This window comes from Diabrotica virgifera, chromosome 3 (genome assembly GCF_917563875.1).
Source record: "Diabrotica virgifera virgifera chromosome 3, PGI_DIABVI_V3a".
Lineage (NCBI taxonomy): Eukaryota > Metazoa > Arthropoda > Insecta > Coleoptera > Chrysomelidae > Diabrotica > Diabrotica virgifera.
Window position 1 is genome coordinate 169772646 of NC_065445.1, and position 27708 is coordinate 169800353.

Here is a 27708-nt window from a genome sequence, read left to right on the forward strand (position 1 = left end):
TGGACTATTAGCAGAAGTTTTACGTCTTCCCTTTTCATGCATATTTGTTGGTTCTTCTACCGTCGTTTTCTTCTGCGTTTGTTTTTCAGCTTGCGTTGGTTTTTCGTTCGATTTTGAAATCAGCTTTTCCTTTTCCGCATGTTTGTTTATCATCTCAAGTAGCTTTTGAGTTAGTTTCTGTATTTCTTGATCTTTGCCGGTTATTTTCTCTTCTAGTTTGGCCATTTGGAACTTGTTTTCTTCTTGCATTTGATGGATTTGATTCATTAGGCGCTTATTTTCCGCCTCCATTTTTTTCATCTGTTCAGTTAATGTGTCCAATGATCGAACTAGTTCTTTGTGGTATGTGTCCATTTCTTTGGCACGTTTAATTTCTCCTTTGTCTGAGCCGCTTCCTAAGGAATTGAGTCTTTTTCTTTTCTCTTTTTGTACGTTGCTTATATTTGTACTATTTTCACTAATTTCATCTTCCCTTTCACTTATTTCACCCTCGCTAGAATTATTATGGGAAATACATGTGGATATATTACTATTACTAGACATGGAATCAGTAACTACTGTTACTATGCTACCTACAGAATATGTAGAATTAGCTTCATTTAGGAATTCAATGTTTGCAATATCTATTTTCTTTTTATTTGTTTGTGAATTATTTATTATTTTTAAATTGTCTGATGGACCTAATTTTGTTTTTAGTTTATTGGTATGATTTGAATTTACTTTATTTGTCTTATTTAATTTTGAATTTTCTAAATCATTAGCTAATTCGTCATCTGTCAATTCAGGCAAGCTTTCAAAAATATTATTGTCTATAAAATCATCTAAGGTACTTAGCTTAGTCGTCATCCGGTGTCTGGAAGGCTCTTTCGTGGGCCAAGAGCCCCTTTCTGTCCTGTTGTTTAGCACTTTACACTGGTGTTCTTGTTTTTTTTTTGTTCGTCACTTATAAACACAAATAAAATAGTTAAATTAGTTTATATTTAGCACGTTAGTTCGTCAGTTTAAAGCCACGATTTTCTTCGTCAAATTCACTAATTTTTTTATACACTAACACACTTTTATTATTAAAAAAGTTAATTTTTTGAGAGCAGATTAAATTTATCCCGGGGTTTACATGCAGAAACTTAAAAAAACTTTTAAATTGGCCAAAACTACAAAACAACTGGTACCTACATACAAGGTGGTGATATAATTCTCACTAACTAGATTGCTAAATACGTAAAGCAAACATTTTCAAAAGACAGTCATTGCGTCAATCTGTCAAATATCACATCATAAATTTTCACGTTTCAAAATTTAAGTTTAATTTAATTACAACAAAATGTATAAGTTTTTATCACGCCATATCTCCAAATCTCATAGTGCCACTTCCAATTTTACCACTATTTATAGAAAAGTGTCAAAGACACAAAAAAAATCATATATCGTTCGTAAGAGATCTATGTCAGAAACTAGTATTAAATCTGAAGTGGAAGCTGACTTGAATGTTGAAGAGAAACTGAATGAATTTGCTTCAGAAGTGAAGTCAGGTAACTCTTTTAATTTATAACTGAACTTTACACATTCAATACTTCGTTTGACGCTTTCTTTTGTCTATTGTCTTTTGAACTTATTTTTATTTCTTCGTTATTCTCAACACACTTTAAAGTGCTCTTACATCTCACATATCTGAAACGACGTTTCTTATCATCTTTTTTCAAGTTTTCTTATTTATTTTTGATTCGACGTTTGCAACTGATACAAAATTGTTAATTTCATTATACAGGGTGTAACAAAAATACAGGTCATAAATTAAATCACCTATTCTGGGATCAAAAATAGTTCGAATGAACCTAACTTACCTTAGTACAAATATGAACATAAAAAAAGTTACAGCCCTTTGAAGTTACAAAATGAAAATCGATTTTTTCGAATATATCGAAAACTGTTAGAGACTTTTTATTGAAAATGGACATGTGGCATTTTTATGGCAGGAATATCTGAAAGAAAAATTATAGTAAAATTTGTGCACCCCATAAAAATTTTATGGGGGTTTTGTTCGCTTAAACCCCCCCAAACTTTTGTGTACGTTCCAATTAAATTATCATTGTGATACCATTAGTTAAAATCAATATTTTTAAAACTTTTTTGGCTCTCAGTATTTTTTCGACAAGGCAGTTTTTATCGAGTTCCGGCTTCTTTTCTAATATGTTTACATAAAGATTTTATGGGGGTTTTGTTCCTTTAAACCCCCCAAATAGTTGTGTACGTCCCAATTAAACTATTACTGCGATACCATTAGTTAAACACAGTGTTTTAAAACTTTTTTGTTCTTTGTATTTTTCGATAAGGCATCTTTTATCGAGATGTGGCTTCTTTTTTAATATGGTTCAATATATACCTAAAAATGTAAATCATAAATAAATTTTCCTATTATTAGTCCTGTCGCCAGGGGGGGTACAACGGCCTCGTTAATTCAGATGGACTTACCCAAATTTTTTTTATGTATTTTGACCCGTAGAACACGAATTTTTTGGGTAACAGTTGATCCGGATGTCGATAAGATTGTTATAGACCAAGAACTTGAGGAATCAAATAACAGCGATTTTTGGCAAAACAAAACAATATTTTGTATTTTTTGGGTCATTTTAAGCAAAAAATATTTCTACAAGTTTTTTAGTAGGATGCACAGTTTTCGAGATAAACGCGGTTGAACTTTCAAAAAATCGAAAAACTGCAATTTTTAAACCCGAATAACTTTTGATTAAAAAATAAAATAGCAATTCTGCTTAGCGCCTTTGAAAGTTCAAGTCAAATTATGTCGGTTTTGATTATTTGCATTGCTAAAAATTTATTGTGTTATTGCTAAACAAAGCTACAAACAACTAGTGCGTGAGTGATGTTTCTATGATTTCTCATTTAAAATCGAACGAGTAGGTAGAATAGGTACTAGTGCAATCAAGACTATTTCTACGTTACATGCGTTAAAACGCATGTAAAAGCACGGGAAACCCTACGTGTTTATAGCTTTGTTAAACAATAAAAAAATAAATTTTTACCAATGCAAATAATCAAAACCGATATAATTTGACTTAAACTTTCAAATGCGGTAAGCAGACTTGCTATTTTATTTTTTAATCAAAAGTTATTCGGGTTCAAAAATTGCAATTTTTCGATTTTTTTAAAGTTCAACCGCGTTTATCTCGAAAATTGTGCATCCTACGAAAAAACTTGTAGAAATATTTTTTACTTAAAATGGCCCAAAAAATACAAAATATTGTTTTGTTTTGCCAAAAATCGCTGTTATTTGATTCCTCAAGTTCTTGGTCTATAACAATCTTATCGACATCCGGATCAACTGTTACCCAAAAAATTCGTGTTCTACGGGTCAAAATACATAAAAAAAACTTGAGTAAGTCCATCTGAATTAACGAGGCCGTTGTACCCCCCCTGGCGACAGGACTATATTATCAAGTCTCCATAATCGTACTTAGCCATATACAAATATGTAGTGGATTTGACAAATATGCAAAATATCTCGATAAAAACTGACTTTTCGAAAAAGTACTAAGAGGCAAAAAATTTTTAAAACATTGTGTTTAACTAATGGTACTACAATAATAATTAAATTGGAACGTACACAAAAGTTTGGGGGATTTAAAGGAACAAAACCCCCATAAAATTTTTATGGGGTGTCTTAATTTCACTATAATTTTTTCTTAAGATACTACTACCATAAGAATACCACATATTCATCTTCAATAAAAAATCTCCAATAGTTTTCGATATTAATAAAAAATATTATATTATATTAATAATATAATAAAAAAAAAAGTTTTCGATATATTGGAAAAAATCGATTTTCATTTTGTAACTTCAAAGGGGTGTAACTTTTTTTATGTGCACATTTGTACTAAGGTAAGTTAGGATCAATCGAACTATTTTTGGTCCCAGAATATGTGATTAAATTTATGACCTGTATTTTTGTTACACCCTGTACTAAGCAGAAAAATTATCGCATCCCCTTAAAATGGAGAATCTTTAATGTCTCGAATTTCCTAAACCTGTTGTCCGATTTAAGTAATTTTTTGAATATGTTATAGCCTTATTCTTTTATAATATTGCTGTAATAATATTATTGCTAGATAGATCGCCGAACTTTTAGAAAAAAAACATAGTATGATTGGTACACCCGGTATATAATGATAACTTGCCTGTCTAGCAACAATATTATTACAGCGATATTGTCAAAGAATAAGGCTATAACATATTGAAAAAATCACTTAAATCGGACAACAGGTTTAGGAAATTCAAGATATCAAAAATGCCCTATTTTTAGGTGGTGCGTTAATTTTGCTGCTTAGTGTATAAATCTTAACCTACATATACAGTGGAACCTCGATAAGTCGGATTAATCGGGACCGCGGCCGATCCGGATTATTGAAAATCCGGGTTAGCCGGAGAGTATGCCGAACTCCATTATAATTGTAAAAACATGACATACGTATGCACAGTACCTACATCTAAATTACGTACAGTTGTATACAGTATTGTTTATTTCTTGGTAAAAAACTCAGTCAAAGTGAAAAAATGTTTGTTTTGTCTGATGAAAATCGGTCCGGGTTATTGGAGGCCGACTTATCGGGGTTACACTATAATGACTTTTTCATTTTTCTCTGGATCACATACAATATTTTCAAGAGCTTTATATTTTGCAGACCTTTTTCTGAAAATAGCATATTAATTATCAATAAATGCATAACGTATCTTTACATGTGTTTCTTATGGACACAATTTAACATGGCTTCTTATAGGCGAAACTTACAATGGCTTTTTATGAGCATATTTTTCTGTAAACTACACATTTTAAAGCAAGAGCACAGTATAAAGAGGGACAGTAGAACCACTCTCCGAAAAATTGGAAGTAAAATCTGTAGTCGCGCATGGCGACCGCGCAATGTTCTTAGTCGTTTTTGCCCCACTCTCGCATTGCTAGTCGCATAGAAACGTACGGATTTTAACAGGGAAAACCCGCATCCACCATTAGTGAATTACCAATTGCGTACTGCCGGTATTACTTCTTGAGATCAAAGCGCCGACAGAGGAGTGGTTTTACTGTGGAACCTGTACATACTATGGCAAGAGTAAAAAGATCAACGTCGCCATGAAGCTGAACAGCATTTATGTAGATAGATTTTGCGAAAAATATCAAAGCACTAACTACTAGTATAACGCAAGATCTAGGAAACCCTTTCATTGAAAATGACTGATCCTGATCTGCCAAATATTGTACGTACACAGGGTCTCGATTTTTGACCCTTCGCTTCGTTATCGAACGTATTCTCTTCGTATACTAAAGAGATACGAAGCGAATACTTTCGATAACATAGCGAAGGGTCAAAAATCGAGGCCCTGAACAGTTGCAGACACATTGTTAAATATTAAAACAATTGGAATTGAACAGTATAAATTATATGTAAGACAGAGGCTTACTAATAAAACCAAACCAATATCAGATCCGATAAAACGTAGCAACTTGAACCTTCTCAGCCGTTAGCCACCTCGTGAAAAATCAAATAAGCAGTTACAGTTGACATCAATGAATAATAACTTCTCCTCTTTGTTTTCGAGGTTATATATTGCATCACAAAAACATAATGAAGACTTACAAAATCTGACATGTTGACTTGTTTTGAAAAAATTTCACCTAACCAAAATAGCAAACCAGCTGTTGAAATAACAATCATTGACGGAGCTGCGATTGTCAACATGCTGCGACCAGGGTTAACAAAAACCTTTGAGGGTTATGCTAATAGTGCATTCGTATTAATCGTATTTATTCAAATCTCCGCTTTGAAATCTCCGCTAGGAGAAAAAGGTATTGAACGGTAAAGCGTGTTGAACCTAAAAGTCAATTTCCCAAAAACTGGAATTTCTCAGAATAAGACTACATTGTTAACCTTCTTGGCTACATATATAGCAGATATTACTTCTGACAAGCAGGTTATTACTACAGTTGGTACTGACGTTCTAATCGTAAACCGTCAAGTTGTCTTGAGACTAGCTCCATGCACACACATAGAAGCAGACACAAGTATCATAAGTACTGCATTTAAGTGATGCTGTGTAGCAAGGATATACCAAAGCTAAAATACGTACTGTAGACACAGATGTTTTTGTTCTTGCCATTTGATCAACACAACGTCTAAACATTTAGGGACTATGGGTTTCTTGTGTAGTAGGAAATAACTACCGTATCTTCGCTTCACATGACTTAGCAAGATCTTTGGGTTGTGATCGCTGTACTGCCTTGCCATTGTTTTACGCTATAACTGGGTGTTGTATACCTTATCATTCATTAGAGGAAGAGGTAAAAAGACTGCATGGGATACCTAGAATGCATATCCAGACATTACCACAACGTTCTACTCAGCAAACTATGTAAGATCTGCTGAAACAATTGGAGATGTTTGTAGTGTTATTATATGACATTACTAGCAGTCACGAGTCGGTTAATGATACACAAAAATACGTGTTTAGCCACAAATCTAGAGCAATCGACAATCTTCCTCCGACACAAGATGCTCTTATTCACCACACAAAGAGAGCGATCTACCGGACTAATTATTGCTGGGCTCAAATGATAGACGCCGCCCCAGTGCTTCCGTTACCAGTGGATTGAGGATGGAAAAAAAAATTGAAGGTGGATGGGAAATATGTTGGACAACATTACCAAAGGATTCTGGTGTGTCTGCAATAAATGCATTTTTACGCTCTTTTCAATGACGGTATTACCTTTTTGAAAAATATTATTTACATTTCGCCCATATAGGGTGGAAAAATTAAAAAAATAAACATATTTTTACATAAAAAATCAAGAAAAACACGACTTCCGGTAAACCTACTCTTCTGGTTCACGAACTCGTTCCTCTAAATAAAAAAAGGAACCCATGTATTAAATTTGGTTGAAATCGGACTTTTCGTTCGAAGTGCTATTAAACACATATGTATAGCCGTCATTTTAAATTCCCGCCATTTTTGTAAAAGAGAAAATCTGAGATGGCCTCATATCTAAATTTGAACCTTTATATGTGCAGTATATGTCTTCCAAAGCATATGCTTCTATCATTAAATGCACAATTGTTTCTCATATCGGCCGCACTATTTCCCATCTACTACTAGAAAGAGGTTTTGTGTCAAAGTCGAGATTTCATCTTTTAATACTTGCAAACGTTTAGTCGATGCACAAAAATGCAGAAAAAAAGTTCCAGCGCAATAGCAAAAAAACATGTAATGCTAAAGATGCTTTTGCAGCGTCAATAAAATTACTAAATTTAAGCTATGAGCTGCATATAGCACGTAAAGGGCTCTACGATTTAATTCAACAACTGTTTTTTGTAAACCATTCTTGCAACCCTTCATATTCCCACCAGTATCGTAGCCCTCTCCTCTTAAATCCCTAAACAAAAAATATTAGTATAGAAAAAGTCTAATAAAACATGTTAAGCCTTGTCCTATCGAATCTAATATTAAAACGAATCCTAAGAAATGCCCTCGAGTTTAAATTTGTCTTGATTTATTATTTTTTAATAAAACAAATTTTACGACAACGGTAAGTTGGTGTTCATGACTTAAATCAGGAGTGAAATCTAAAATAACAGAAAAATATTTACTAATTTTTAAGTGAGATATAATTCAATTTCTTATTTTCTCTCCCAGGTGCACCTATATACAGGTACATCTGGGACGTCCTGGAACTGGTCTGCTTGTGTTACCTCCAGTTTCTTTATACCTTCTTAAACCTCTTGAAACTCTGGATTTGTGGATTTCCATATCATCAGCAACATACAGGGTGATTGAGTAGTGGGGTAAAGCTCAATAAATCCGCTATAGACATAGATAGCAATAAAAGTTAATAACAAAAATTGTAGTCAACTTTGAGTTTCATATTACAAAATGAGATAGAATGTTACAGGTTGTTCGATAACACAGTGGCATACCAAACTTGTTTTTTTAAATGGAACACCCTATATTTTATTTTATATTCGAAATCCCGTTAACTTCTCCATCACAAAAATATAAAAGTTTGTTATGTTATATAGGGTATATACAAAGTTATAATCAATTTTGTATGAAAATCGTAACAAGTTTAACTCCCTGTATAAATAAAAATAAGCACAACAGCAACAGGGTGAGTCAAAACGCAAGTACATTATTTTCTGAGTAATGTTAAATGGAACACCTTGTATTTTATATCATTATTGAAAAGTAACATTACAGTACTTTAATTTTTATATAACATTCCCTATCTCCAAATTTATTAGTTTTCGAGATATTTTTATTTTCCAGAGCAAATTATTTTAGGTGTGTAAATTTATCTAAATTTTAAGTAAGCCATGACTGAATTGACAATTGACGATTACTGATTATTAATCCGGTAACCAATGTGACAATGTAGCAAATAAAGAAATAAAAATAATTTATTAGTAACACATTTAAAAAAAAACACACAACCACAATATGCAACATTTTTGAAACAATTAAAAACTACTTTTTTATGTAAATGTAACAAATAAAGAAAGAAAATTAGTAATAAATTTTACAAAAAACACACAAACACAAAATACAACATTTTGTGAAGACAATTAAATACTACTTTTGTATGTAAATGTAACAATGTAACAAATAAAGAACGAAAAATAATTTATCAGTAATGCATTTTGCAAAAAAACATATTTAAAAACATTAGAAGCTACTTTTAATAAAATATTTTTAATATTTTACATAAGCATTTGGAAATTAACACATCGAAATACACTTTGTATTCTATTTTGCATCTCATCCCTTGTTGTTGGAGGTATTTTATTAACTTCATTATTAACGTAACCCCAAAAAAATCAATCCAGTTTATTAATTTCTGGTGATTTGGGTGGCCACGCTACTGGTCCATTGAAAAATGAAAATATCTCGAAAACTAATAAATTTAGACATAGGGAATGTTATCTAAAAATTAAAGTACGGTAATGGTACTTTTAAATAGTGATATAAAATACAGGGTGTTCAATTTAAAATTAATGAGAAAATATTGTACTTCCGTTTTAACTCACCCTGTATTTGATATAAAGAAAATTAGCAATATCAATCATTCTTAAAAATTTTGACAATACGCTAAACAATATTGCGTTAATAAACCATTGCTGTTGTGCTTATTTTTATATATATAGGGAGTTGAACTTGTTACGATTTTCATATAAAATTGGTTATAACTTTGTAAATACCCTGTATAACATAACAAACCTTTATATTTTTGTGATGGAGAAGCTAACAGGCTTTCGAATTTAAAATAAAATATAGGGTGCTCCATTAAAAAAAAACATAAGTTTGTTCTGCCACTGTGTTATCGAACACCCTGTAACAATCTAACTAATTTTGTAATGTGAAGCTTAAAGGAGGCTAAAATTTTATTATTAACTTTTATTGTTATCTATTACTACAGCGGATCTATTGAGCTTTACCCCCACTAATCAATCACCCTGTATTGCTGTGTTCGTCCATCTTTAATTAAAGCGATTTGGGTTGCTTGTTCTGACGATAAATTACTGATTTTTTGTAAGAACGCACTTCTTCATTGAAAAATCAAGCAGACATACTGCACATTGTGCACATATCAAACTCTCGAAAACAAATGTCCAAAATAAAGGTTTCCACTTATCAAACTTTCTTCAACTTGAATTATTATGGGTTTGTAGACACATAAAGGAGACCATAGACGAGTACTACAGTCGAACCCGCTTATTGGAATAGCCTTCGTGCCAAGCAAAAGTATTCCTATATCCGCGATATTCTAATAATCGATCATTGGTGGCTAGTAGAAACGTTTGGGGACCTCAAATTTCTATTCCTTAAACCGGTATATTTCTATAACCGGTATTCTAATAAGCGGGTTCGACTAACATTCTGCTAAAAATTAAAAATTACTTTTTTTGTTTTAAAAATAAGCGCTGCCAGACGTATGTGGCGCTCTCTGGGATATACATAACTTTTGGTGGCGAATTTAAATTTCTCATCCCAAAAAACCCCCGCTTACCAAATTTCATGTTGTTATCCCATGCCTGTCAGGAAACATTCAAGAATAATAATAAAAGTTTAACTTTGACGTATTTCCGTTATTTTCAACTTTCGTACTAAGGTAAGTTAGCTTAAATCGACCTATTTTAAGCTCAGGAATCTAAGGTTAAGTTATGGCCAATTCTTTTACACACATCTAAATATGTTTATAGAAAGAAATTTTCCAGCAGTTTGGACCAGGAACTATAACTACCATCCAATACAAAGATCAATTTTTTTTGAAAAGCCAAAAACGGCTCCGCAATTAAGACTGCACGATACGCCATCGAAGGATGTCTTCACTTCCGGCTTTTACCAGATAAACAAAAAACCTACAAAACAAATTAGTCCTTATGTAAGAGATACGGATATGTACAGAGAGGTAAACTTAGTTTGTAATGTTAAATTTCTTTTTGTTCTTAGATCGTTTATATTTTATATTCGTAGCTAGGATCGTTGTTCCTGTTAGGCCTGAATATCACATATATAATGTTCTGTCCTTTTACATTTACCTTTATTTTTTTTACAAATTTCAAACTATATAGGCCTGGATCCCGCGTATCAAAAAAAAGTTTTTTAATAGCAAGCTGAAAATTTGTTAATAGCTTAACGGTATCTAGTCGCACAAACTTTGATGTATGGGAACACTGGAACAGGGAAACTTTTAATAATTGTGGAACGTGATTATAATTGTGGAACATGTCATCCTGACAAGATTATGATTGTGAAAATTAGTAGGTTGTTGTTACGTTTATTCAATAGCAAACTTTATATAATATCTGAAAAAATGTTTGTCTGATAAATGTGTGGGCATTTTAATAACTCCGACGCGTAGAACATGTCAAATGGCAGGAATTATATTGGTGATAAATAGCAGTCTAATTTGTGCATAAAAATTTAATGAAAGGGTTACAAATCAATTGAAAGTTTTGTTCGACAAAATAAATGGGACGTTTTTTTCGTACTCAGACGTTCAAAAACTGTAACCTGTTCCACAATTAAAACTTTCCTGTTCCAATGTTCCCGTACATCAAAGTTTGTCCGACTAGACACCGTTAAGTTATTAACAAAATATTTAGCTTGCTATTAATAAACTTGTTTTTGGTACGCGGAATCCATCTAAAAGATACTAGAAAAATCCTCATTTTCTGCTTAGTTTAATAAACCAGCCAACAGTAGGCTATGAGAAATTAACAATTTAATAGATGCCAAATTGTTAACAGCCAAAAGTGTTTGGTTTGTTGTGAAAATTAGTTGATTTTTTTATTTTGAAGTTTCAATTAAGTCCGTAATTTTTTCCTTGTTTGGTGGAAATGGAACGTGCTATCAATAATTTGATACGTAATAAGTGGTTTTCAACATTTAGCGAAGGACTTAGCTAATATACTATCGATAGGAGGTTTTTTTGCATTATAAAAGTACATATTTCTTTTGCTTGAACCCACTTATCACGGGTCAAATTCCTTGTAGCACCTTCCATTTCCACCAAACAGGAAAAACAAGTTACGGACTTAAGCCGGGAGCAGTCGCGTTGTTAGAAAAAATCTAACATTTTATTCTTTTCCGTGAGAACTTGATGAAAAATTTTGCAACATAACTTTCCACTCGTAAGTGCCTCGAGGAAGATTTTATTATTGCGTATGTATTTCTTTAAATTTTTTTTATTTTTTTTTTGTCGAATATAATGGCTTTGGCGAGAACCAATTATTATCTTTAAAATTATTGAAAATCAATATTTTTAAAATAACAAGTAAATAAAAATATTATAAAATAAAAATTTGTTTTAAATTCTCGTATTGTTAGATTTAATCAAACGCGCGACTGCTTACGTGACAGAAGAGAGCTCGACTGTTCCCGGGTTAATTGAAACTTTAAATAATAAATCTACTAATTTTCACAACAAACCAGACACTTTTTGACTGTTAACAATTTGACATCTATTAAATTGTTAATTTATCATAGCCAGCTTTAGGCTTGTTTATTAAATTAAGCAAAAAAATGTGTACTTATTTATGAACAACTAGAACAACATGGCTAGTTGTTAACGTACCTAACTTTTGTATCATCCAACATAAGCGAATGAATAAAAAAACTAAATGTTAAGGAAGCCTAAGGCCCCGTTCTCATGATCAGCACTTAACGCGCGTTTTGATAACGCGCGATTACAACTACATACATTTTACTTGAGACCGTTCACATGCTAACTCGCGTTTTAAATCATTAAAATGTGCGTTGTCCGTCAAATAGCATGTGAACGGTCTCAAATAAAATGTATGTAGTTGTAATCGCATGTTATCAAAAAGCGCGTTAAGCGCCTCTCATGTGAACGGGCTCTAGGCTACAATTAGGTTTTAATTTCAATATTTTATACAAGCTAGAATATTCCACAGTGTGTTCCGAACTTTGAGGATAAAACACAGTATGATTGCTACACCCGGCATATACAATGACATCTACCTGTCCAGTTACACTATTCTTTTTCTTGTAGTGCCTATCCGTTTCGGACGTTGGCGACCATCATGGCAATCTGTACTTTGCACACTGCTGCTCTGAAAAGATTTGTAGTGGTTGTGTTGAACCACGTACGTAGATTTTTCAGCCACGAAATCCTTCGCCTTCCTGGTCCTCGCTTTCCCTCTACTTTTCCCTGTAAGACCAGTTGCAGCAGTCCATATCTTTCACTGTTCCTCATGATGTGACCGAGGTATTCGATTTTGGCTGTTTTTATTTTGATTAACAGCTCTTTTTATTTTTGCATTCTCAGCAAAACACCCTCATTAGTAATGTGGTCGGTATAAGATATTTTCAGGATTCGACGATAAAGCCACATCTCAAAAGCCTCAATTTTCTTGCAGGTGGCGTCTGTGAGAGTCCACGACTCAACTCCGTACAACAGTATAGGAAAGATATAACATCGTAGTAATCTGACTTTTATGGGTATCGACAAATCATGACATTTGAACAACTTTGCCATTTTTTGAAATGCAGATCTTGCTTTCTCTATCCTACATTTGATTTCTATAGAATGGTCCGAATTTTCATTGACGTTCGTACCAAGTCTTTCTATTTGTTGACCATTTACACTGATTCGTCCAAATTGCTGTTTGTTCCTAGAGATAATCATACATTTTGTTTTCTTAGTCTTTAGTGAAAGTCCGTATCTCTGACCGACTTCTGCGATTCTGTTCATTAACTCCTGTAGGGCTTCAGAACTGTCAGCGAATACACTATTACTACATCAATATTCTTAAAGAATAAGGCTAAAACATACTAACTAATCATAACATCACTAAAATCGGACAACAGGTTTAGGAAAGTCTAGATATAAAAATGTCCCATTTTTAAAGTGGTGCGTTAATTATTTTGCTGCTTAGTGTATAATAAACTATTTTTAATGGGAAATAAGCCACAATTTTACCAAAAAAATGATTTTATTAACGTTCCTAATTATGCTAAATGAAACCAATTGTGTCGCAAATTCCTTGGTAGACTGCCGTAGGATGTGGTTACCCATACTGAAAGAGGAAGTCAATAGAAAGAAAATACCACGATTAGTAAATCAATAACATATCGAGTTAGTACAAATTTTATATTTTAGTATTACTTATTGTATGTCTATATATTATTAATATTATTTATAATTTAAACATATTAAAGTCAGAATTTGATATTAGTTTGTTGAGAGTAAATTAAATGTAAAACCAAATACTTACGATGTCGGGATAGTATCACGAAGTTTTTTTCCTGGTTTTCCCTCGTGATTTACTATGGAATTTCTAACGCGAGAATTTTACTGTCATCGTTGCATTGGTTGTCTTTTTAAAGACAGATCACATGCTGTGATTATTTTGTGACGGATATTCTTGAGTTGGGATTGATTTCATGTAATCGAATGAACTATCTTTTAGTAAAGTCGTCCCAGGAACGCAACTCATAAATATTGGCGATATCATTTTAAAGTTTTTTACTTTAAAATGTATAATATACGTCTGAATTGCCAATATAAATGAGTCAGATTAAATAAATTATTAGAAGAATTTTTTTACTTAGCAACAACGTTTTTGTTTATTTTAGTAGTATTTTGTGTTTTGACAACGAAACCCGATTTGGGCTTCGAAACGTTAATAAAATCATTTTTTTTTTTGGTAAAATTGTGGCTTATTTCCTATTAAAAAAAGTTTATTATAAAAATGCCACAAGGAAATAGCTTCAGAAAAACATGCTTAGTGTATATGTCTTAATTGCCCATTTGATTGATTAAATTAAATTATTAGAACAAATTAGTTATCGAACATGATATACAAAGTCTTCAGCACAAAGTGAGAACACTTCACAAGACACAAAAACATTATCGAAGTGAGTCTAGTAAAACGAACAATTAGAAAATATACATAGGTAAAAAATAGATATTGGGAAAAATAGCTGATTTAAGATCTTGTTTTTAGAAGAAGGCTGAGACATTTTCTTTACATCGCGCAATTTGCGCAATAAATGGCACTGTATTAAGTTTAATTTGATTTTATGTATTCAAATAAACTGCATAAATAATTATGTTAATGTTTATATTACTGAATGGAAAATTGAATAACCCTTCAAATAAACTTTCACACAACCCCTATTCTCTTAAAAAAAATCGATTGCTTCATCACGCCCAGATGGATGACGTCACTAGTATGATAATGTCAAAAATTTAACTTTGAAAATAAAAATCTATCTGTTTCGGGAATTATTTCCAAAATTGCCCATTAATGAAAAAATGAATTTATGCAAACCTTTACGTCCTCACTGTATGTATATGAAATTTACATTATTAATTATTATTCCTTTTACGAATGTTGGTTTATTTTAGGCCATGGAATGTACAAACCAATGTTCAAACACAAAACGACAGAAAAAGCCAGTGACTAGTAACTACAGTTGTATAAATCTACAGCTGTCTCCGATAAAAGTCGAAGAATATTTACACGAAACAAAAATAAACAGATATAGGACCGGGCCCCAAAAACAGCGACCAAGAAAAAAACAAATAATTCAACCCAAGCAACTTCCCCAAGTACAACAAAAATCTAAAAAGGTGAAGAAGTGTGTACGTCGTAACCTGAAGAAGCCGTTCGAGATTAAGTACCCCATTACAAACGTTAAACAAAAAACTACATTCGGTGGAATACGTGTTAGCTGTAGAACTGATAAATTGGATAAAAAGAAGAAAAAAGGAACAGTTCATTTATCAAAAAGAAATGGTAAAAATCATAAGCAAATAACGCAAGAAAGAAAGGTATGTATTTCTTGGAAAGGCGTAAAATATCGCCTGTCAAAATTTTCAATGTGTTTTAAATGTATTCATATATTTCGAATCCTGAGAAAACTAATAAGTATTTTTGAAAAATTTAAAAGCAGAATGAAAGATTACGTTCTTACCGAGGTCCCTTAGAATAAATAAAAAGTTTCTTTTGAATGAAATATTAGCAAAAAAGATAAAGGCAGTTTTCATTTTTATTCGATTCAGAGTTGGACCACCATCTCCATGTAGCTATTTCAGCATCCCATGCATCTTTAATGAAGCTATGCAGTCACAACTCTGAAACAAATATCAACAACCCTGCCTATTTAAGGGAAACCATCGCGATACAATGATTCCACCTTTCGAGACGCAATCTAGCGACATCTCTCGCAATACGAGGAAAACAACGAAAGCCCTAGATACGAAGTTTACTACTTTTTAAACAATTAGAATAATTGAAATAAAAATAAAATAAACAATAGGTATTTTAAATCTAAGACTTTTCGTTAATAAACTGTTTTCTGGCTGCATCGTACTTTACTAAATTTACTACGTAGATTATTGTTGTTAGGTATCGCCACATCAATTATTGTTGTTTGTCTTGTTAATTTATTAACTAGTACGAGATCTGGTCTATTATGTGCCACTGTTTGGTCTGTGAGCACAGTGCGGTCCCAGTATAGCTTGTAGTTGCCATCCTCAAGCATACTCTCAGGGACGTATTGATAATATGGGAGATGGTCCGTTTGGAGAAGTCCCAGCTTGATAGCTATCTCTTAATGAAGGACTTTTCCCACTGCGTCATGCCGTTCCTTGTATTCAGTTGCAGCAAATGCCTGGCAGCCCCCTGTAAGATGTTGGATGGTTTCTTGGGTTTGACATCCATATCGGCATTTGTCGTTTTGGATCTGAGGGTCTTTGACGATATATTTCAGGTAATTTCTGGTTGGTATAACCTGATCCTGAATGAACCCTCCGTTTCAGGGAATATCTTTCCTGATGTCAACCAATAGTTCGACGTTGTATTGTCGACATAGTCTTGGTTGACCTCATTGGGATGCCGCCCGTGCAGAGGTTTACTCATCCAGGCGCGCATTTTTTCGTCTTTAGTGAGGTGGTTTATACGCATTTCTGGGTCCTTCAGTTTGATCGGTGTTGTGTCATCTACTGCGCAAATAGCGCGATGTAGAGTAGATGTCTCAGCTTGCATCTGAAAATAAGTTCTTAAATTAGTAATTTGTTTATCTAATTGCTCACCTATATCCATAGATTCGTGTATTCCATATGTTCCTCCTAGATTCCGTGGTAATGTCGTTATTTCTACTGCACTTTTAGGATGGTGTTTTTGTGCCTTTGTGAGGTGTGTTCTTACTTTTCGCTGAAGATTCTCTATGTCCGTTTTTGTCCACTTAACAATGCCAAACGAATAGCTAAGCGCGGAACATGCCTAGGTGTTTAGTGCCTGAAACAAATTTATACTGTTAAGGTGTGAACGAAGCAGCAGTTTTACCCTTCGTATGAACTCCGCAGTTATCTTAGTTTTCATTTGCTTATGGCCAATTTTCCGCGTTTGCTTTACTCACAAGATATTTATACATATCTTTTTCACCCATAGCCTCGATGTTCTGGCCATTTTGCATATCGAATCCTCCGGGCTGTACTTTTGCTCTGACTATATTTAAAACACGGCACTTGTTAGTCCGAAGTGCATACTAATATCATTTGAAAAGGATTCTACAGTTCTTAGTATCTCATCTAGTTGGTTTCGAGTGGAAGCCATTAATTTCAAATCATTCATATACAATAGATGATTAAGCTTTGTCACAACATTGTTGTTATTTTTGATGCTAAAATCTGTGTCAGTGGAGATCAATAGCTGAGATAGTGGGTTCATAGTTAGACAGAACCGCAATGGACTTAACGAATCTCCTTAGAACAGGCCCCGGCTGATTGCGATATTTTCAGTCTCGATGTTATTTTCGGGCCTACCCCAAAATCCCGACAGCCAAAATCCCGACAGCCACAATCCCGACGGTCAAAATCCCGACACGCCAGAATCCCGACAGGCCAAAATCCCGACAGGCCAGAATCCCGACAGGTTTGATATGTTTGTTTTTAACGTATAATTACATTTATTTCTTGTTTTTGGTTTATGGCCATCTGTTTTTATTTTGTGTTACTAAACAAAAGTATTTACCATTTAATATGAACTAATTTTCTAAATAAAATTTCTAACATGGCTATATTAATTAAATTATTTTTTTTGCCAATCATCATTATCATTCGTTTTGCCTTATCCCTATGCGGGGTCGGCTTCCCTAATTGTATTTCTCCATACAATTCTATCTTGGGTCATATCAATATTAATCCCCTTTACCATCATGTCCTGCCCTAATTGTCTCCCCCACGTCTTCTTTGGTATTCCTCTCCTACTCCTTCCAGGAATCTGCACTTCATATTGGGTGATTAACTTCTCGACGTTGAACATGAACAAACCATCTCAACCTATGCTCTCTCATTTTGGCATCAATTGGTGCCACACCTAGACTTCCCCTAATATACTCATTTTTAATTTTATCCTTCTTTGTCACTCCACTCATCCCTATAAGCATTCTCATTTCTGCCACATGCATTCGTTGTTCCCCTTTCTTTTTCACTGCCCAACATTCAGTTCCGTACATCATAGCGGGCCTTGTGGCTGATTTATAGAATTTTCCCTTCAACTTCATTGGAATTTTCCTGTTACACAGCACACCACTCGCTTCTTTCCACGTCATCCATGCAGCCCTAGTTCTACTGCATGCATCTCCATCTATTTCTCCATTACTCTGTAATACCGATCCCAGGTACTTAAAACTATTGCTTTTTTACAATCAGTTCACCATCTGAAGATACCATTTTATTTGTAGTAAGTCCATCTTTAAATGAGCATTCCAAATACTCTGTCTTTGTCCTACTAAGATTTAAACCTTTTTCATCTGGTCCTACAGCTTTTCCTTTCTTTATTTTTTGAAGCGCTTGAGTCACTTCCTCGTTTGTTATTTTGGTGACCATTGTTGCTACTGTCTCCGTTGACTCCACAGGCTGTCTATCAAATTCTTCATTTAATACGCTGTCAAAATACTTTCTCCATCTCTTTTGACATCCTTTTCGTGAACTAATATTTTATTATTTTCATCTCGGATACATCTAATCTGAATAAAATCTTTTGCTTTCATTGCTCTCTTTTTGGCTATTTTATATATCTTCGTTTCGCCTTCCCTGGTATCAAGTTGATCGTATAGGTTTCAATACGCTTCTGCTTTGGCTTTTGCTACTGCTACTTTCGCTTCCTTTTTCGCGACCATGTAGTTTTGAAGATCTGTGTCGGATCTGGTTTCTTGCCACTTTTTATACAATTTTCCCTTCTCTTTTATTTTTCCTTATTCTTCGTTGTACTTCGTTTGACCACCACCAAGTCTCTTTATCCTAAAACTTTTTCCTGACGTTTTCCCAAGTATTTCAATAGCAGTCTCTCTAATACTACTGGCCATCTTTCTCCAAATTGTATTAGTAAACCGGGAGATATTAACAGAAGTTCAACCACGATTTTCTAAGTCCTGCCCTTTGCAATACTGGAAGGTTAGAGAAGGTATTTACAATTTGTGAAAAAATCCACGGGTTTCCTGTGACATTTTTCTGTGAAAATTAGATTTTCCATGAATAAAAAAATTGGGAGTTGCGATGAATTTTTAAGTCCTGCCATATCCATAGAATAACAGGATACTATCTATTTTATGAAGAAAATTTTTTGGACAGGACGGTCGCAAAAGGACTAAGGGAGTATACATATATACAAACATGTAATGAAAATAATGAAATTTTCATGATTTTCTAAGTCCTGCCAACTTAATAAATTAATTATATTTATTTCAAAATGACCAAAAAAAATATTGGCCTGACGTCACCTAATGTTTAACTGCACTTGTTTCTTGGAAAATTTTGTATAAAATTTTCACTCTGGTTCCGTGATTTTCTAAGTCATAAAATAAATTTTGTTACAAAATAAATAATTTCAGTATACATTATGCAAAATGGCAGGATGTTTAGTTACACCTTTTTTACTATATATAGTTAAAAAATTTGTAAGAAAATTCATAGAAAATTACACGATTTTCTAAGTCATGCCATTTCGCACATATCTCAAGAAGGTTAATATAAATCTATTTTCAAAGAGGCAGGATGGTTGTATAGTTATTTCGTATAAAAAAATTAAATTATCTGTCTGTAAAATTATTTCAGGGTGTTATACAAACATATTCATATCACCACATTTTTCTTGAGTCATACCATGTCGAGTATGCTTAAAAAACACTAATCTAAAACCGTTTACAACTTTACAAATGTCATCAGACCATCTGGTTGGCGGACGACCTCTACTTCGATATGCTTCGTCTAGAAGAAGCATATCGAAGTCTTGTAATTAGTTTCTTTAAAATAGCTGCAGGACGCTTTTATTTGGAAAAACGAAAACTGGTACACTTATTTATCTTCCAGAGGTCAATTGTCAAATGTCAATTATCAATTGTCAATTTTTAGTAAGTACCGGTCATAGGGGTCCGTTTGGGTACGGAAACGGATATATTATCGAATAACTTTTCTGTCTAACTTTTAAGCATCTCTGACACTGGATTATTGAATTCTGGGATAGTTTTGTACTAAAAGGTACTTTTCCTTTAACTCAGAAGAATCAGAAGAATACGCAGTGTTCTAGAAAAATCGATGTGAAAAATTTTTCGTTTTTTGGTTTTTTGAGTTTAAAAGAATTTAGACATTTTCTATTTAAAAAAACGAAAACTGCTACGTTTATTTCTCTTCCAGAGATGAATCGATTTTATCAATTGTGAATTTCTAGTACTGGTCAGTGGTCATAGGCCTCCGTCTATTTAAAAGTACGCCCACCAATGAAACGAGTGTGATTCATGTGCCTGAAACTTTTTTATCTTCGAGAGGCCCCACACCAAAGAAACATGAAGCATAAAACATGAAACGTAAAAGACGTTTCATGAAAATAAAACACAGCTAAACAAATAGAAGTCCGCACACACAAGAAGCGAGTGTGATTCATGCACATAAAACATTTTTATCTTGGTGAAATCTGTTTCAGGAAAGAGATCGTGTTGTATTTTTCGGTTTCAGTTTCATTGTTTTGGACAGTTAATTACGTGCATAATATGAATTCCGACCAAGAATTTAATATTGCATTGGTTTCTGCTGTAAAGTAGAACGAAGAGTTGTACAATTATAACCTGGAGAGGTACTCGAATAGGTAATGATAAGAAAATATCAGTTTTCTTTAAACCAGGACCCACAATAAAACAATGTAGATGTTTGAATACTCAGTCTATAAAATGATTTAAATTTGGGAAGATGATTACTTAGTTCGTTTGCAACCAAATACGTACTATGGTTATGATGTTGGGCAGTAATAAAAAGTTACCACAAGAGTAACAACCTCGTCATCATTACTTTCCATTGTTGGCTATAAAAATTTTCATTTTGTTTCTTTGATTAGTATATAATATGAAACGGTTTCGTCCTTCACAATTCATTTTGTTTCATGTTTTACGTTTTATGTTTTTATTTCACGTTTCTTTGATCTGCGGCCTCCCTTAGACAGTAATAAAGGTTTGCCATGACAGCAACGACCTCGTCGTAACTCCATTGTCGACTATACAAATTTTATTTTTGTTTCTTCGATTAGTATATCACATGAAATCAAATGTTTTTTCACAATTTATTTGTTTCTTATTTCAAGTTTCATGTTTCACGTCTCATGTTTCACGTTTTATGTTATTTTAATCTGCCTTAGGAAGCATTTTCAGATTAGGTGAATTGTGTTAAATTGCCTTAAAATTATCTGAGGAATCTCCGGTCGTCATTTGTTAAGAGTTTCTGGACACCCTGTATGTTGTTAGTGGTAGATATTATCCTGATATTGTAGATATTATCCTGATATTGTTTCCTATATTTGATAGCAAAATGTACTAACACTAACAACACCAGAATAAATCGATTTTTAAATACAGCATCTATCTACTTGCAACTTTTTGCATTGTGTTCAGGATAACATCAGGAAAAGGTGTATAATATAAAAATGGGTGAAAATTGCATTTTAGTGCATAACATGCATCCAAAAGTGTATAAACCTGTCAAAATCAGTGTATCAAGGGCAAAATTTTGTTATTTGGGAGGTTTATGGAGTTACGAATACGCAAGCAGAACCGACCTCAAAATCATCTAGTGCCCAGAGTTGCTGCTAAGGCACGTCATCTGGAGTTTCGTGGGATATCGGCAATAAATTTAAAAAAACAGAATATTCGATGGTTTTTGGGATGGCCGAACACGAATATGACATTACAACCGACCCTCGGAGCACCTGGTGCCCAGGGTGACTGATCTCGAATTTAAGAGAGTTTTTCGGGGTCGATTCTGATGGCGTATTCAGTTCAGCAACCACAAAACTCTTCGAGTAATCTACTTGCATCACTTTAGTGTCTGAAAGCCTCGAAATTTAAGAATACGGCGTGTATATCAGTCACCTCGAGCACTAGGTAAAGATCTGTTCTAATGTGACATTCTTGTTCAGAAACCCCAAAAACCACCTGAGTAATCTGTCTGTATCAATTTACTGCCGAAATTAATATATAAGTATGGTATAGAAAATGCTTAGCAAATAAAAAGGTACCATAAAATATCATTTTATTATAATACTAAAATACAGGGTGTCCCATTTAAGAAAACTCAGAAAATAGTCATTCCGAGTTTCAAGTTTCAACCAACCCCGTATACTAAAATTAAACATTTTGGTATACTATTATTAACTGACAATAGTAGACTATATTAAAAATCGTTTAACCATAAATTAATAGAAGTTTGGATATCAAATCACTAACAATATGTATAGGGTGTGAATGTTCCTACAAAATTAAAAAAAAAAAACGTAATTATATTTTAAACTACCTCGTATAATATTTCGAAACACTATATTTTATTAAAGAGAACATCGAGTAGAATCCAAAAATGTAAAAATATACAGGGTATTCCATTTAAAAAAACATAAATTTTTGTCACCCTGTGAAAACGGGTAGCCCTGTATATTAGAAAATACTGTTAAATTATAGTCCTATCTGTGGCACATGTTTTACCTAAATAACTTTTTTCGTATATCTTACGACAAACGAGTAATTGGACTAGCCCACACTAATGCCCCACCCTGTATACAAAATAACCATAAAACCATCCTGCCTCTTTGTATATAGACTTATATTAAGATTCTTGAAACATGTGCAAAATGGCATGACTTAGAAAATCGTTGACTTTTTCACGAATTTTCTTACAAATCTAGGACTCCTGCCGTCTTACAAGAACCGTTTAACCTTCCTGCCGAGTACCGAAAAGGTATTGATTGTATTTGAGTATTATAACTTTTTAAAGGCAGGACTTAAAAAATCACGGAATCAGGGTGAAAATTTTCCGCAGAATTTTCCAAGGGACAAGTATACTTAAACATTAGGAGACGTCATGCCAATATTTTTTTTGATCATTTTGAAATAAATATGTTTAGTATATTAAGTTGGCAGGACTTAGAAAATCATGAAAATTTCATTCTTTTCCTTACATGTTTGTATACATATATACTCCGTTACCCCGTTTGCAACCCTCCTGCCCAAAAAATTTTCTTCATAAAATCGATAGTATCCTGTCTATCTACGGATATGGCAGGACTTAGAAATTCATCGCAAAACCCTATTTTTATTTTTTGGGAAAATCTAATTTTTACAGGAAAATGTCACAGGAAATTTGTGGATGTTTCCACAGATTGTAAGTACATCGTCGACCCTTCCAGTATTGCAAAAGGCAGGACTTAGAAAATCGTGGCTGAACTTCTGTATAATATCTCCCAGTCTATAGGGCTTCCTTTCATATTCCAACATATTTGGTCTACTATTCTTTCCCTGAATAGACCTTCTTTCTCATCTTTTAGCATCCACCACTTGATTTTTTGTGGTCCTCTCCGATATTTTGGTTTTTACTTCGATGTCCAGAACAAGCAGCTTATGTTGTTGGCTTACTGTCTCACTAACTATTACCTTGCAGTCTTTGCATTCACGTATGTCTTCTTTCCTTATCATGAAATAGTCTATTTGGGATTGATGTTGTCCACTTTTGTACGTAATAAGATTCTCTCTTTTTAAAGAATGTGTTAACAATCGCCATATCTAGTGCTGTTGCTAATTCAAGCATATCATCTCCAGCTTCATTTGTAGTTCCAAAGCGTAATACCCGTACTTATTAGTAAGTAATAATTTTTCAATACTCTATACTATAATATGATTTGTAAAGCAAACAATAAATATTCAAAATGTAGTGGTCGGAATTTTTACTTATGCGAGGATTGTTGCATGTCGGGATTTTGGCCTGTCGAGATTCTGGCGTGTCGGGATTCTGGCGTGTCGGTATTTTGGCCGTCGGGATTTTGGCTGTCGAGATTTTGGGTGGCACCGGTTATTTTCACCAGGTATTTGAAGGTGAATTTTAGTGTTCCACTCTGTCATTATATGCGTTAAAAAGGTCACAAGGTCACTATATTATCATCGACTTTATATATTCTTAATATATCTATAAGCCATTCATGCGGACTGAATCGAAGGCCTTTTTGTAATCAACGAAGGCAGTAAATAGGTTCGTCTTTTCGGAATATGCCTGATTAGAAATGACTGAGTCGATGATAAGTTGTTCTTTGCAACCCATGGAACCCTTAGCGCATCCTTTCTGTTGAGGCTCTATGATATTGTTCAGAGCACAGTGTTGGTAGATACGGCGGGCTACACAGGATGTGGCCAATTTATACAAAGTTGGAAGACAAGTAACTAGGCGGTATTTGGCTGGATCTTGGGTGTTACTTTGATCCTTCGGTATTAAATAAGTGGTTCTCTGAGTTAGAAATTATAGTGTTTCCTGCGGACTAGAAATTATATTATTAATTAGTGTTGATAAGCAATCATGATCACTCCAAAACTTCTTAAGCCAGAAGTTTTGAACTCCGTCTGGCCCGGGAGATTTCCAGTTATGAAGCTCTTTGATGATATTTGAGACTTCTTCAGTGGTGAAGGGTTCGTAGAGAGTAGTCGTGTAGTGTTGGCAGTTCAGTGTCGTATCTTATATTCATCCGCATTGTTGTTATGAGCAGTTGGTGTGGAAAGTTGATTTCCCCAAAACTCATGAATTTATTCTTGGCGTGGGTAAGACTTCTCGAGATTTTCTGCAGTGGAATTGAGTTTTCGATAGAACGCCTTCTCAGCAGTCTCAAAAAGGGCATTGTCGGATTTTCGGTTGTTACTCACTTTGTACTTTCTTAGTCGTCCTGAATAAATGGAGAGTTCTTGTTTTAATGTATCCAGGCACTGTTGGGCTGTGTGGTTTTCTGGATCATATCTTGAGTGTATTGCAGTACTTAGCATTATTTCTTCAGTTGTCCTGATGACTTTTCTACGTCTTACACCTCGTATACAGGGTGTCCAGAAACTCTACCGATAAACGAAGACAGGAGATTCCTCAGATAATTTTAAGACAATTTAACCCAATTCATCTTGTCCGAAAATGATTCTTAAGGGAGCTAGAGCTCTTTGAAGATGGCGTCATGAAATTAGTTTTTCTTAAATACCTCCAGAACGCTTCTATTTAGAAAATCGAAAATTGGTATGCACATTTACTTTTCAGAGATGAATCGATTCCATGCATTGCAAATTTCTAATACCGGTCATAGGCGTGCGTTTTGGGTAGAGCAACGGGTATTTTATCGCATTTTGTCCTTAACTTTTATGCATTTTTGACACCGGATTATTAAATTGTGAGGTATTCTAGTACTAAAAGGTACTCTTGATTTAAGTCGGTAGGACACACCGTTTCCTAGAAAAATCGATTTGAAAGTTTTTCGTTTTTGGAATTTGAAAAAAAATTGAAAGAACTTTTCAACAAAAAACGAAGTATTTTACCAACATAAAGTAAGAGTAATTTTTAGTACTCGAATACCTCATAATTTAATAATCTAGTGTCAAAAATGCTCAAAAATTCAAGACAAAAAAATTATGCTATAAAATAACTGTTAATCTACCCAAAACGGACGCCTATGATCGGTACTAGAAATTTGCAATGGATGGATTAGATTTATTTCTTGAAGATAAATACGCGTACCAATTTTTGTTTTTCTAACTAGAAGTGTTCTGGAGGTATTTAAGAAAAACTAATTACAAGATGCCATCTTCAAAGAGCTCTAGCTCCCATTTTCGGGACGCCATTTTCGGACTAAGTGAATTGGGTAGAATTATCTTAAATTATCTGAAGAATCTCCTGTCTTCGTTTGTCGGTAGAGTTTTTGGACACCCTGTATATTCTGTGACTTGACCAATATCCCTACGCAGTAATTCAATCTTTCCGAGCAGTCTTTTTCCCATCGTGCAATTCTGTTACCAGTCCTCCCGTTATTAGTACTCCGTCGTATTCTGATCTTAATGCCCATTACATTAACAATTGCTGTTGCTGTACAGTAGATTAGCATTTGCCAATATTCTAATGTGTGGGCTTCTACGACATAATTGGGTAGGACTTCAGTGTTCACAATTTGTAACAGCGCATCTAGTTTCTTACAAGAGTTTACTCGTGGTAGCGGTGGTCTGCTAAGTGAGTTTGTTCCATTAAGCTCTTGTACGGCACGTGCCATTTCGCTTATTAGGTTATCACGTAACTCGTTTTTTTCCTGCTCTGTATAGTCAGGTTGAGTTTATTGTATGACAAGCTCAGGAATCTGCTCATGAGCTTCATCAGCGACGTGATCTCCAATTACTGCATGGTTATAAATCTCCCGTTCTACTTCGCTTCTGATGGTATTGCGTCTAGTCACTGGGATAAGGTTGTTTCTTAGAATTACCCAGTATTGGTCTGATACTCGTTGCTCCGATGCTTGAATATCTGGGTACGTCCTGCAAAATTCGGCATACAGCTGTTGTCGGTAGCCGATTGTTTCTTGAGCGAGGTTTGTCACCTTGTAGTAGAAGCGCAAAATGTTTTCATTGATGGACACAGTCCATTTTATACGCTGCCTCGTTCGTCCCGTTTAGGTGACCGAGCCTTCGGCGGATGGAGCTCTTGTTGTTGTTTGGCTAGCTTGTGGTTGTGGTTGGGCTGTAGCTGATTGTATGACAGGGGCTCGTCTCCTCAACACCCTGCCACCGACGTCCCGCATGCTGTCACGTCCAGCGCCGGCTCCAGACGTGCCGTGGCGATCCCCAGGCAGCGATCCTAAACATAAATATTATTAATCTCCATTCTCATGGGTGTGCATTTTATACCTACTGCCAGGTGTCAGTTTTTGTTCCAACGGCAAGTATCTCTGCTACTCTCTGGGTATTGGCGCTACGAATATCCAGAAAGCATCCCCCATTCGCACGGGGCCGCGCCTGATAGAAGAACTGACAAAAACCTCCCACAGGGTCACTGTTATTATTATTATACAGATTTAGCCATACGGCTCACACTCCCTCTAAGGTGAAAATTTACTCATCCCGGATACCTACGGTATCAAAAGGATTGAGCTCTGGTGGGACTCTTTCCGTGTTATGGAGCCCTAGGTGACTTGGTATGCAGGTGTATCTCCCATAAATTTTCGTACACATCTGGCCTTTTCGAGTAGTACGGCTTTCTGCATGGTCTTGTAAATATGTTCATTTTGACCCAGCTTTTTTATGCTTTTGAGGACTTTCTCCGGAATGACTCCAGTAGTAGACATAGTAATAGGTATCGTCTGGGTTCTTTGCATTATCCATTGCCTTCGTATTATTTGAATTTCCAGATCTCTGTACTTGGCAATTATTATCCAGATTTAGTCATACGGCTCACACTCCCTCTAAGGGGAAAATTGACTCATCCCAGATACCTACGGTATCAAAAGGATTGAGCTCTGGTGGGACTCTTTCCGTGTTATCGAGCCCTAGGTGACTTGGTATGCTGGAGTTTCTCCCAGAAATTTTCGTACGCATCTGGCCGTCGCGAGTAGTACAGCTTTCTGCATGGTCTTATAAAGGTGTTCATTTAGACCCAGCTTTTTTAAGATTTTGAGGAGGGTGTTCGGAATGACTCCAGTAGTAGACATAATAATCGGTATTGTCTGGGTACTTTGCATTCTCCATTGCCTTCGTATTTGAATTTCCAGATCTCTGTACTTGGCGATCTTTTCAGTAAATTTACTACGTAGATTATTTTTGTTAGGTATCGCCACATCAATTAGTCTAGTTTGTCTTGTT

At 34.4% G+C, this 27708-nt stretch overlaps 1 protein-coding gene across 2 annotated transcripts in view; it reads left to right on the top strand.

Annotated features, from left to right (window-relative positions):
- The first annotated feature begins 1252 nt into the window (after window positions 1-1252).
- Window positions 1253-27708, top strand: part of LOC114339110 (MATH and LRR domain-containing protein PFE0570w-like) — an 84747-nt gene continuing 58291 nt past the window's right edge. For both annotated transcript variants that reach the window (XM_028289739.2, XM_050645636.1), the window contains exons 1-3: window positions 1253-1529; window positions 10260-10468; window positions 14936-15361. In XM_028289739.2, coding sequence (XP_028145540.1) covers window positions 1322-1529; window positions 10260-10468; window positions 14936-15361 — 843 coding nt within the window. In that variant the 5' untranslated portion in view covers window positions 1253-1321. The remainder of the gene's footprint in view (window positions 1530-10259; window positions 10469-14935; window positions 15362-27708) is intronic.